General features: G+C 40.5%; 1 protein-coding gene across 1 annotated transcript; it reads left to right on the forward strand.

The window, feature by feature from the left end:
- The first annotated feature begins 1,095 nt into the window (after positions 1 to 1,095).
- LOC118339748 (cysteine/serine-rich nuclear protein 3-like) lies at positions 1,096 to 5,377 on the forward strand. Its single transcript, XM_035677462.1, has 4 exons — positions 1,096 to 1,263; positions 2,171 to 2,427; positions 2,662 to 2,973; positions 3,704 to 5,377. The coding sequence occupies exons 1-4, from the start codon at positions 1,113 to 1,115 to the stop codon at positions 4,823 to 4,825; spliced, it is 1,842 nt and encodes a 613-aa protein (XP_035533355.1). The 5' UTR covers positions 1,096 to 1,112; the 3' UTR covers positions 4,826 to 5,377.
- The last annotated feature ends 6,003 nt before the right edge of the window (positions 5,378 to 11,380 follow it).

Raw genomic sequence — 11,380 nt, forward strand, 5'->3', positions numbered from 1 at the left:
GAGTGGTAGCCTACTTTCTGGTTTCCTCGGCATTTCTTTGTTAAAAATGTTGTAACTCCACTGGCTGTCTTTGTTGGTTTAATAGCAGCCTCTCACTGTGCTAATAAAAACACTGTAACATTAGCTACTTACTGAGCTAACGTTAGCTACCGAGTGAAACAGCTTAAAAAAAAACTCCATGTTGGACATTTTTATACCAAATCCCGTCACAGAATATCGCGTTGACGGTCCAGGATTTATAAAAAAAAAATAAAAAAAATTGGTATGAACGTTAAATGTTTAACTTTCATTGTTTAAGCAAAGCTAACGCACTTCTCCAGACTTCATCTCTTCCCTCGTGTCAGACATCGACCAATGGGAGAGCTCCATTAGACGCTATTATATATATAAATAAAACATATCTTCATGTTTTTAACTAAACTTAAGACTTATTTATTGTACAAAATGAACCATATTTATTTAAACTGGCTTGGGGAGTAATTGATTACATGTAACTGAGTTATCAGGATACAAAAATAGCTGTAATCCATTACAGTTACAGAAAAAGATGTAATCAGATTACAGTTACATTTAGTAAAAATAGGGGGTTATTTAGCAGCTTTCAGCAGCATCAGTTTAAAAAAAATACACTGAGAGGAGGACACATTGTTGATGCTTTAATTTAATTTAATTTAATAATTTAATTTCCATTGGTCACATTGTTCTAAATAATAAGAAATACACTTGCATCAAATACTTCTTATTGACATTTCTTTCCTCCTGTTTTTATTTGCATATTTGTGCAGTGGTGTTAAGGTAATCCAAAAGTAAAGGAAAGTAATACAGTTAAGTCACTTTAACATTGGAATACTTGGATAAGGTTATTGAATTTTAAAACAGGTAATTAGTAACTGTAATGGATTACATTTTTACACTAACTCTCCCACCCTTTTAAACATGAAATCCATTTCCATATTTTTCCCCTGTCCATTAGCATGAAATGGATATTAATCTCAGATTTGAATGATTATGAACTATTGCACAATATTTATCTATGTTACATACAGATGTATGATCAGCCATAAACTCTGCCCCCTGTCCTTTGTGCAGGTTCAACCAGTGGGAGGAGCCACATGATGAGTGGGATCCTGAAGAGGAAGCTTGAGGAGGGTCCGTCCCCTTACCTGTCCCTGCAGGGGTCTGATGATGATGAGGTTTCCTGCAGCGACAGCGGCAACAGCAGTGATAGTCTCAACCATCCCGTCCCTTCTGGACTGCTGGACTGTAAGCTCACATTACTGCACTGCTCCTGTCAGCAGCTCCAGCTCGTATGTTTTGGTGCAAAGCACAGGAAACACTTGAGGTCACATGTAAACAGTATTTCAACCAGAACACTGAGATATATACTTACCTGTGACAATATGCACCAGCAATAGGCTGTTTTGCATGTAATAAATCCATCAGTCAAAATCTTTGGCCGTAGAGAGTATAAAGAATATACATGTTTCTATGAAGAGCTCACCCTAATTCAACAGCAACAAGGATACCTGTTTGATAGTACCACAACTGCTGTTATTATTGTTGCCAATAATTTAGACCTTGAATCGGACTCTAGTTGCTGCTTCATTTTCATCTTACTTCACAAGACACAATTTTATTAGGGACATGGCTCTCAACTCGTCTTGTTCCTACCTTACCAGAAGCAGTTTCTCAGATGTTGTTAGCCCAAGAGCCTCTTCCATCCCAGTCGTGTCCCCCAAGGATATATTTTGGGACCACCTTTGTTCTATGTTGCCTTTGAGTCACATATTATGGATATTTCACGTTAAAATCCAGCTCTATGCTGATGACACACAGCTGTATGTCAGCCAAAGAACCAGTAGGACTGCTAATAAGACTGCTAATGTAATCCAATTCTTAAACTGCAACTGGAGGGCCTTTTTTTGTACTTTTGAACTCTGTTGTACTTTTTATTATTTTTACCATTTCTACTATGTTGATTTTACCAATGTTCTCTATTTGTTATTTGCTTCGCCAGTTTGTTGACGGTCACACTACATTCTAACATTTAGTCATGACCGCTGTTAAGCAAAACTCTCACTTGAACATGTCCCTAATAGCGTTTTCTAAGCATTAGTTAAATTAGTTTTTTTCACTAATTATGTTCCTCACCTCTCTGTTTCAATCTCAGCAACTCTCCAGCAGCAGTCAAAGCGACTGCGGGGCCGCAACGTGCACTTTGAGAGTGTGACCGTTTATTACTTCAACAGGCGGCAGGGCTTCACCACTGTGCCCACACAGGGTGGCAGCACCCTGGGGATGTCACCACGTCACAGTGGGGTGAAGCGCTTCACCCTCAGGGAGTTTGCCATGGAGCAGAAACAGAGCCATTGGAACATGCTGAGGGATCATCTCAAAGAGGAAAAACTTAATGCCATCAAACTCAAAGTCAGTGGGCTCAATAAAACCTCATTTACCTGCAGTTTAGTGGAATTGTTGGAGGATTGTTAACTTTTAAATATAAAAATAGTTATTGCTCCTTTTTTATGGCATTAATAACATATTCTGCATGTTTTATTGCTAATATCTGTTTCTTATATAATTATTCTGAGGGTCTAAATGTATGTGTAGTCACAGATTTATGATCCAGTCTTAATTTAAACTACTTTTTCTGCCCTCTAGCTGACTAAGAATGGCACTGTGTCCTCCATGGAGGCGGATACCCTGACGCTTGATGACATCTCCGAAGATGACCTGGATGTGGACAACACAGAGGTGGATGATTACTTCTTCCTCCAGCCTCTGACTACCAGGCGGCGCCGCGCCCTTCTCCGCTCCTCTGGGGTCAGGCGCATCGACGTGGAGGAGAAGCACGAGCTGCGTGCCCTCCGAATGTCCCGAGAGGAGTGTGGGTGCCGCTGCAGGGGGATATGCGACCCAGAGACCTGTGCTTGCAGCCTGGCCGGCATTAAGTGCCAGGTAAATGGAACTGTGGTGAGGCCCATCTATAATACTAAAGTGTTGTTCGTGTCTGTCTGTGCAGTAGAACTTATTTAAAGTTGAAATTATAAATCCTGGTACTGTAGATTCTTGTTTACAACAGACACACAGGCAGTTAAGCAGGTGGGGGCCCATCTGAGATTTGAGCACTTCCTAAGGGACTCTGTACTTTACACAAAGTCTGGAGCCAAATCAGAGAGTAACATAAAGAGTTTTGAGGTTACACAACTGCTCAATGCTTTGAGTTTTGAAATTCTGGCTGTTTGCCAGTTTTACTTTAAAGCTTTTAAGAATACAGCAAGTAGTTCCATCTACTATTTCCCAGGGGGCCTCGAGCCTGCAGTGCCCTCCCTCTGAAATCTGACAGCTTCTATGCACGCCACTTCTCATCTTACAGCATTTGTCTGGTAAAAACCTGATGTTTTTAAAAATGTTTCTCAGAAGCAGCCTTGTTTTTTATGCATCATGCATTATTGAATTTATCCTCAAGGTTTGGGAGGAATTTTTAAACCAAATTTTTTTTTATTTTTCTAAGCATAGAAGATAATGTTACCCTCTAATTGAACTTAAGCCAAGATTTTCAAGGGTATTTATGAATTTCTAGAACAATAAGGTGTGTAACTGTATACATATAGCACCCAGCTATGATTGGCAGCTGAATTTACCTTTTCTGTTACTACTGTTCCACACTGGTGGGTTTATTGTATGTATTTTTCTTCCTCAGGTGGACCGCATGTCCTTCCCTTGTGGCTGCACCAAAGAAGGCTGCAGCAACACCACGGGACGCCTGGAGTTCAACCCGGTCAGGGTGCGCACCCACTTCCTCCACACCATCATGAAGCTGGAGCTGGAGAAGAGCCGCGAGGAGCAGCAGCAGCATCATCAGCAGCAGCCGGAGCAGCAGCTTGTAACCAATGGCAACGGTTACCATGGCGACTCCTCCTTGGTCCAGCAGCAGCCGAACCTGCAGTTTCCACTGATGAGTGGCGCGCCGCACATTCCCATCATGCACCTCCAGAACACAGGCGACACGGATTCGCATCTAGATGAAGAAGAGGAAGAGGAAGAAGAAGAAGAGGACGAAGACGACGAAGATGAAGAAGAAGATGAAGAGGATGAAGATGATGAAGCTTACGAGGAAGATGAGGATGGGAGCAGTGTTTGCAGCGGGCTGTCGGACTGCAGCACGCACAGCTTGGAAACAATCGACCCTGAGGACGGAGAGGAGGATGAGGAGGATGAGGAAGACGATGATGATGAGGAGGAAGAAGACGAAGAGAAGGATAATTGGGATTGCTCGTTGCACGGAACGGGTCCTCCGCCCTACTCGGTTCCCCTTCCTTCTGTGCTGAGTTACTCTAATAACACGCTCATGAGTCTCAATAACCCCTTCCACAACACTCCCCCCATGCAGCATTATCAGATAGACAGCTCTGTGAATGACACTCCTGCGTTTCTCAGAGAAAATGTCAGCGGCGCCCCCACTCTCCCCACAGTAGAGACCGCATTAGAGTCTGACATAAACACAGAACTCCACTGCCAGACAGAGCAGCAGAGCATTCCCTGCCATTTCCCCGACCCCACAGAGTCCCTGACTCTCCAAACTTGCTCACATGTAGACACCCGTGAGAGTAACACTGCCCCCGCTGGTGCATCCGCCGAACGGCAGCCCCAGACAGACCTCCAGAACAATCCAGACCATCATGACTCACAGACTGAGGCTCCGGCGGGATCTGTGGAGCAGACAGAGGAGGAAATCAGGGAGCTGATGCAGGAGCAACCAGGACTGCCAGTGCAGGGAGACGCTGACCAAACAACAAACACGTCACGCTCAGGCAGTACCTGATGATTAAAATGCTTCAGAGAGAGATCAGTTAATATTTGGAAAATCTTTCTTCAAGAATTGTGACCTTCAACCATCAGAGTTTGATTTATTCTTGATAAGTGCACTTCCAAAGAGACAATGAGTCACACAGACACAGAAGGCTCAGAGAGGTGATCTAATTTTAGCTCAGTTTGTCTCTAGACCTCTCTAAGATTGTTAGACTATGAAACTACAATGAAAAAGCTCAATAAAGCAGTGTTTCTGGCCGTTACTTGTATAATTTATGCCCTGTTATAAAGTCTGTAATCATTACAGCATGTTTAGTGGTTGTGACTGGCATCTATGACAAATCAATATTTTGAGGTGCTTGTATTGTTTCAGTATTTGCCATTGTGCTGGTGTCTCATCGTTGCTGCTAATCGTTCTTAAATGCCTGTCTGTATAGCATGTGTTCAGTTTACCTAAGATGTTTCAAGGCTTAACACAAACTGTAAAATGATTTTAAAAAAAGAACATAAATCTGTTATAATTCATACTAAAGGTCTTTTTTGTTCCTTTTTTACATTAACAATGGAAAGGAGTTACTAGTAGTCTAGAGTCTTTTAGCTTCTTTCAGCTTGTTGTTTTGGTTGTCTGGTGTGTAAACTTTATGATTTTGGTTCACTCTCACTGTGCTCATAGGTTTGTTTTAAGGCTTTTCAGGTGGAAAATCCCTGATAAACCCACTATACACTACCTGACCTTTTACCAGAAGGCAGACAAAGCGTGCTAGTGAAGAGTGGAGCATTTAGCAGCTAAATAGCCAGATATTTCCCTCAGGAGTCGGTGGAGAGCGAAGCAAAGCTCAAAGAGAGTGAATATTGGATTTACACTCAGAAACACGACTCCAAATGAATGCTAAAGCTGCTCTGTGTGCTGGATGTTTAAATAGGCGCCTGTTTGCTAACGTGTTAGCTGTACCAACTTCCAATATGTCTGTATTGTGTCTACAGCTTCTTTCTGACGCCTCCAAGTCGCACAAAAAGTACACAATTTTGACTTTTCCTTACAGTTTGACGTTTTCCAACACTTAATGACCAAATACCTGCAAAACGAATGACATTTGACCTCAGCTGTACTTTGTGTTAAGTCATTGTCAACATGCTGACATTAGTATTTAGCTCAAAGCACAGCAGCCACTAGCATTACTGTGGACTCATCTTGTTTGTTTAGTAATAGTTCAACCTTCGTGTAGTTATTAACATGTAAATGATAAAGTATTGTGAACATTTTAAAATGCTGCCAACACAGTGTCCTACTACAGGATGAAGGAACATTATGCCAAATCACGACCATCTAGATAATGATTATTAATTAATAATTAATAATCATTATTTGTCACAGTATCTGCACCACGAATCTGAGCTTTTCAAAAAGGTTTTAAAAAATAATTGTTATTTCTCACTCCTATGTGTGTCTGTTGTTTCTCTTGTCTTTCTATTTCTCCGCTCAGTAACATCACTACCACTGTCTTTTTGGTGTTAATCGAACAAATGTGGGCCAAAGCATTTAGCAAGATTAGAGAAAAACCTGTCCGTGCATGTTATATTTATCATTTTACAGTCACGTGCCATAAAAGTGCATCTTTTTTTCTTTCAGTTTTCAGATGAGGCTTGTGTCGGAGTTATTACCTTTGTCTCTCAATACTGCCAAACCTGGGGGCCAAATATATTTCATGTTCTTTTTAAAACAACTGTACATTTCCATGAGTGTGTGAATAAAACACTTTTTGACATCCATCTCAGTCTAAAGGTGGTTAATTGATTTTTTTTCTTCATAAAATGGACTTTGACAAGATGCAGATCAATAAAACAATCTCTTGACCAACACATCTATTTCTCAGAGTATTCTAGTTTTCTACCAGCAGATGGCATCTGTGGCTTAACAACTGACCTCCCCTCTCTTGCCACTGACATCCTCCAACATGAGGGGGTTAAATCATTTTTTTTTCTGACGTCAGAAGATTTGTTGATTACATGTTTCTTTTGCCTCAGGACAATCTGTGACATTAGCTTTGCTCGAAAACATCTGTCCTCTGTCAGCAAACAGACATTTATTTAAATCAGTTTTTTCCTCACTGAAAACAAAAAACAACAAAAAAAAGCACACGAGCCGACGCTTCCGGGACACTTTGACGTCAGCTAACACCTTTCTGGTCGTGGGGTGACGTGTCTCAACTGCTGTGTCACCCTGCTGTCCCACTCTCATTGACGTTCCCCTACCAGTGCTTCCAGTTTGAGTTTGTTCCGCCCTGCAGCCTCTAGAGAGCACTGCTGAGTTTGAAAGACAACAACGCGGCCTTTGGGTGAGGCGGAGATCAGACGGGGGCAAGAGGAAGCTCTGTGTTCCTACCTCATCCACGGGCCTATTCATGTATAGAAATATTTTCATGGCTCATTGCATAACCACACAACAGTCTCAGCAGCAGGTGCGGGACACAATGGACACTAGACGTACGTTCAGTAGTCCTTTATGATCCTCAGTGCCCGTGTGTACAGCATGGCCTGTACATAGGACTTCATTAGGAACACAAGGTCATACCTCGACCTCTCCCCTTTCCCTTACATAATCAAACTGGTAAGGTGTGTGTGCTGTTGCTTTCAGCTGAAAGGTATTGTGGTCGCTACTCATAGATGCTGCTGTCAATCACAGGGGCATAATATTAAGGTTCCAGGCAACAGAACGGAGAAGCGAGCAAAGCGTTTGGAGGGTCCGGGTGGCTTTGGAGGGGGGTTCCAGGTGGGGGTAGTCTCAGCTTTTCACCTTCGTCTCACCCTCCCGTCTATCCCAACAGCACCACCTTCTTCTCCCTGTGTGTGGCTGTCTGGCTCTTGTGGTCGACAGGACTTGACTCGAATGATGTAACTGTTATGTGTTGACCAATGTCTGCTGTCAAGATGCTGAATAGGCTGAATACTGAATATATTGTTCATAACTGGGCAGATATAGCGCCTTTGAAGGTCAAATAGATTGTTATTTTAGCTTATTCTAACATCATATGACTTTCACTCATTCTCTATTATCCTTTTCTCTCAAACACTCTGATTCAAGAGCAGGTCAAGACCCTACTTTAACATTAGTTACAGAGACCCAGCAATCCCCAATATGAGCAAGCACTTGGCGACAGTGGCAAGGAAAAAACGTCCTTTGAAGAGGCAGAAACCTTGAGCAGACCCCAGGTCTGAGTGGGCGTCTAAATGGGATTGAGAGACAAAGACTGAGACAGAGATCCAGCTCCAAGTCCACTTAATCTTTTTCTCCGAGAGCTTCCAGCCACATCTTGTGTGGTCTTCATCGGTGAATGATTATTACTGTTATCCTGAAGATGGTTCAGTCTGAAACTTCCGTCTCATGATGAGAGATGGTCATATTATGGGATAATAAAGGCCAGGAGATGTGTCTGAATGCTCGGGAAGAAATCCTATAAGAGGATACTGAGTTACATTTATTTGTCAAACAAATCTGTAAATTCTGTTATTTAACAAATGCAGTGACAATGTTTTTATGCAACTTACAACTATACAGAAACACTATAACTATACAAAACACAATTTTGGAATTATTTTTAATCCCCATATTTAGCTTTTATAAGCAGTATTTAAACAATTGATAAATGGTTGACAGCACATTATACAGTGGTTATAAGTAGAGGCATTTTTAAGTGTTCATTTATTTATTTTTAGATATTGCATATGTAACTGGTGTATAAACAGTTAATGAATGACAATATAACACAGAAATCATATAAAATGTCTTCATTTTAATATGAAATATTGATTAATTGTATTTATAAATTACATTATTTATGTTATAATTATGTACTCGCTTACACTCATGACAACCTAGCAAACACAATCGGCTGATGAAGCTCATGAGATGCAGCTGAAAGCTCTGAAAGAACTCTAGTAAGTGGACCTTGAGTTAAGAACATTTAGTAGATTGAGATTTGATCGTATGTAATTATATACCAATAATTGTTTTTACACCAGTTCCAACTGCTTCACGTGCGAAATACCTTTATTAACACTAAATAATGTCCTTTTATTTGCCTACAAATACATTACAGTTTGTAAAACACTATAATGTAGTTGCGTTACAAACCATTTACTAAGAATCTATATAAATAAATAAAGTGATACCAGGGCTGCACGATATAGTAAAAACATAATATTGGGATTATTTGACAGAAAGAAAATTGCGATATGATGCATGATTAGTGTGAGATTATCCTTTTTGCTTCACAATTTTGATTTTAATTGAAAAACCTATTCAAATCATGATGATGTGAAATCTTTGGGGGTCTGTTTCAAACAAACATATTTTTTAAATCTGAAAAACAGGATTTGTAGGCCAGGGCATCTTTACTACTACAGTATTTAATTACAATGCTGTTGTATCAAATAATTGCAGCTTCAGTGATATTGCAATTTCCATAATGTTTCGATTAATTGTGCAGCCCTAAGTGATGCTAGTACGTGTTTAACCATACTTGGCTTTTACATATTTTGCCCTTGACATACAGTTAGCATTCTAGTTGAATTTAAATACAACAACGTTCATCAAGCTTGTAGAAAACATTCACTCATGTTGCTCAGTTTTACCTTCTGGCAGGGTTTACTGGCCCAGTTTTCCCTCTGGGATACTCCGCCGTCAATATCCAATACATTATCCTCAGGCTGAAGACAGAGCATCATCTCGGCAGTTAAGTATCTGTTTAAACCGCATTAAATATGCTGAGCCTATCGCCACCTCTCTGCTCTCACCTCACAATGAACGCACCGTGCATGCAAAATTGCTTCCCAAAATAGGCTTTTATTTTGGAAATCTAGATTTTGAGTTTTGTTGCCACATCTTTGGTTATAACAAAAAAAAGGTCAATTGTCACATTTTGCAAATTGATACATAGTTAAGTGTAACATGTACTTGAACCACATGAATGATCCTGTTCAACCAAAGTTCCCGCCATGTTCAGCAATCATACGTCAGGTTCAGATCACAGACCAAAGACCGGATGTCACTCAGAGGGGAAAAAAAACCTTATGAAGCCACCGAACAAAGAAAAGGCTGTAAAGGAAATGGAGAAAATAAACAAGCATTTACAAAAAATATGTCCTTTATTCTTTTGGCTTTAAAATGATATTACCATATGAGCGGACAGTAGTCACTTCTTGCATGCAGTTCACTAAAACACTACAAGCGCAATGAGAGATGGCTACTGATTGCTTCATGGTTTGTATCTACAGATATGAGGGACCATACATGTGTTTCATCATGTGTTACAGTGCAGAAAGGAAAAAAACAAAAAAACAAAGTTCTAGAAAAAATGCAAATCAAATCTGAAGACTGGAAAAATGCACTCATATCTACAGTAAAAATGTTATTTATAATCGGTAGAACACAAACAACCCGCAGACGCCGGATGCACGCTCGCTCGCACAAAAAGATAGATGCTCACATTCTCGCTTCCCTCTCTCGCAATCACATAGACGGACGAGTACAGACACGCTTTTCTCTCGCGCGCACTTACATGTAGGAACGCCACACGTGGAATTACATAGCAGTGGGGATAAAAAGTGCTCTTACATCAAATGTAAGTGTGATGCATACTGTGGGCCCAAATAGCTATATTATTTACAATCCAAACCACTACATTAAAACCACTCGCTTCTGAATTTAAACCAAGAACAACATGGATGTCATACAAACATATGTGATATTATAACCTTTAAATGTGATATATTGTCATGTCCTAGCTTGACAGCAGTCAGGAAGATCGACATTTTTTTCTTTTTAGTATATTTCATTATTTAAGATATTTTCTTTACAAGAGCTCTGGGAGATGTGGGGGGGGGGCAACAAAAGCTTTAGAGGAGACACTGCAATACGACAGCGGAGGAAAAAAGTAGATATCAGTGTCGCTTTAAAGTAATAGTCCTGACATTCTGGGAAAGGGGTAAGATGAGGAGATTGACGGTTTTCATGTGTCCAGTGTTTTTGGAGTAGATTAGATTAGTTTAGTTTAGCTTGAGACTGGGAGCAGGGGGAAACAGGCTCAAACTCACATGGGATGTACGCGTATAAATTGGCATCACCAATCCACATTAAGTACAGTTTCTGTTCCTCTCTAAGCTAATGTTACCAAATACGTACTCCACATCATTTATTACAGGAGATCCGGACATTTACTCAACTTTTTGAGAATGGCTCAGGAAGTTTATTATCTCGTTTTATTTCTTCTGCTGGACATTTCATCATCAATCATTTTTAAGATGAAGCTTACGGGTCATGAAAATGAATAACGCTAGCTTCATTAATGTTAATGTTGATTAATTTAGTAGCTACCACTAAAAACTGTAGTCTTTTTGGCTTCTCGCCCCAAAAACAGATCACAGCTCTAACCTGAAAAGGTGCTGGTAGGTGGGTCATTGAGCTTGAGGTGAGCCCCTGCTTCCAGTCTTTCTGCTCAGTTAAAGGTCCAGTGTGTAACATTTAGGAGGATCTAGTGGCAGAAATGGAATATAATATTCATAGGTAAGT

Source organism: Morone saxatilis, unplaced genomic scaffold (genome assembly GCF_004916995.1).
Source record: "Morone saxatilis isolate NCDOM2014 unplaced genomic scaffold, NCSU_SB_2.0 Contig6, whole genome shotgun sequence".
NCBI lineage: Eukaryota > Metazoa > Chordata > Actinopteri > Moronidae > Morone > Morone saxatilis.